Genomic DNA, 2,195 nt, shown 5'->3' with positions numbered 1-2,195 from the left:
AGGATTTCTGTGGCAGGTGTACTTTAAAAAGGATGGGCAGATTTCAGTTTTGAGCAGACAGAAGGTCCACCAGCTGAATCCAGACAGAGTCTCTTGTTTGAGAAGGGTGGCCATAGAAATCGAATGAACGAGCAAACAAGTGACTGAATGAATGAGTGAATGAGTGAGTAAATGAACTAATAAATGAATGAGTGAATGAATGAATGAGTAAATGAGTGAATAAGTGAGTAAAGGAATGAATAAATGAATGAATGAGTAAACGAATGAATGAGTGAATGAATAAATGAATAAATGAGTGAGTGAATGAGTGTGAGTAAATGAATTAATAAATAAATGAGTGAATGAGCGAGTAAATGAATTAATAAATGAATGAGTGAATGAGTGAACAAATGAATGAGTGAATGAATAAATGAGTGAATGAGTGAATGAATAAATAAGTGAATGAGTGAGTAAATGAATTAATAAATGAATGAGTGAATGAGAACAAATGAGTGAATGAATAAATGAGCGAGTGAATGAGTGAATGAATGAATGAGTAAATGAGTGAATGAGAACAAATGAGTGAATGAATAAATGAGCGAGTGAATGAGTGAATAATGAGTAAATGAGTGAATGAGTAAATGAATTAATAAATGAATGAGTGAATGAGAACAAATGAGTGAATGAATAAATGAGCGAGTGAATGAGTGAATGAATGAATGAGTAAATGAGTGAATGAGTGAGTAAATGAATCAATAAATGAATGAGTGAATGAATGAATGAATGAATAAATGAGTGAGTGAATGAATGAATGAATGTGAATAAATGAGTGAATGAGTGAATAAAGGAATGAATGAATGAGTGAATGAATAAATGAGTGAGTAAATGAGTGAGTAAATGAATTAATAAATGAACGAGTGAATGAGTGAACAAGTGAGTGAATGAATAAATGAGCGAGTGAATGAGTGAATGAATGAGTAAATGAGAGAATGAGCGAGTAAATGAATTAATAAATGAATGAGTGAACGAGTGAACGAATGAGTGAATGAATAAATGAGCAAGTGAATAAATGAGTGAATGAGTGAGTAAATGAATCAATAAATGAATGAGTGAACGAACGAATGAGTGAATGAATAAATGAGTGAGTGAATGAATAAGTGAATGTGAATAAATGAGTGAATGAGTGAATAAAGGAATGAATGAGTGAGTGAGTGAATGAATGAATGAATCAGTGAGTGAAGGAATGAATCAATGAGTGAAAGACTCAGCCATGGAAAGAGCATGTAGTAAAGAATTCAGAATCCACATTTCTTGGGATCTTGATGCAAACAAAAATGAAACAATAAGCTCAGATGAACAAGTAACGGGGCCTCCAAAGATCAACCAGCCACTTTGGGTCTCCTGCCCCCTTAAACGGAGAAAGTTGCCCAAAAGTTGCGCGGAGGAAGGGCTGAAACTTCCAACGACTCCTTGCAGCTCTCGTCATTCTCACCGGGGACGCTCCCCATCCCGCCCGCAACGAGTCCCTCCCGCTCAGCGACGACTCTAAAGACCAGGCCGTATATTCGGGGCTATTTCAGGCTGCTCTGGAGCTCTTCAGGTTCACCATCGGCATGGGCGACCTGGAGTACAACGAGAAGTTGAAGTACAGTGACATTGCGATGCTGTTGGTCCTCCTCTTCGTCATCCTGACCTACATCCTCTTGCTCAACATGCTGATTGCCCTGATGAGTGAAACCGTTACCAACGTCTCCGAGTACAGCCAGAGCGTCTGGCAGTTGCAGGTAAGGCCCCTTCGATCGGGACAGTGGCTATCTATCTATCTATCTATCTATCTATCTATCTATCTATCTATCTATCTATCTATCTATCTATCTATCTATCTATCTCCATCCACATATCATGTCTCCTCTCTCTCATCTATCTCTTCTCTCCCTCTCCTTCTCCTTCTCCCTCCATTTCTCTCTCTCTCATAAATCTATCTCTTCTCTCCCTCTCCCTCCCTCCTTCTCTCTCACATCTCTCTTCTCTCCCTCTCACTCTCTTCTCTCCCTCTCCCTCCCTCCTTCTCTCTCACATCTATCTCTTCTCTCCCTCTCCCTCTCCCTCCCTCCCTCCCTCCCTCTCCCTCTCTCTCTCTCTCTCTCTCACACACACATCTCTTCTCTCCCTCTCCTTCTCCTTCCCTCCCTCCCTCTCTCTCTCACATCTATCTT

At 39.8% G+C, this 2,195-nt stretch overlaps 1 protein-coding gene across 1 annotated transcript in view; it reads left to right on the top strand.

The window, feature by feature from the left end:
* Positions 1-2,195, top strand: part of LOC107297815 (transient receptor potential cation channel subfamily V member 2-like) — a gene marked incomplete at its 5' end in the record, with an annotated part of 29,417 nt that overhangs the window by 18,519 nt on the left and 8,703 nt on the right. The window contains one exon of the mRNA XM_015827178.1: positions 1,456-1,763. Coding sequence (XP_015682664.1) covers positions 1,456-1,763 — 308 coding nt within the window. The remainder of the gene's footprint in view (positions 1-1,455; positions 1,764-2,195) is intronic.

This window comes from Protobothrops mucrosquamatus, unplaced genomic scaffold (assembly GCF_001527695.2).
Source record: "Protobothrops mucrosquamatus isolate PMUCROS unplaced genomic scaffold, P.Mucros_1.0 scaffold3542, whole genome shotgun sequence".
In the NCBI taxonomy this organism is placed as follows: Eukaryota; Metazoa; Chordata; class Lepidosauria; order Squamata; family Viperidae; genus Protobothrops; species Protobothrops mucrosquamatus.
This window is presented reverse-complemented; position numbering and strand designations above follow the sequence as displayed.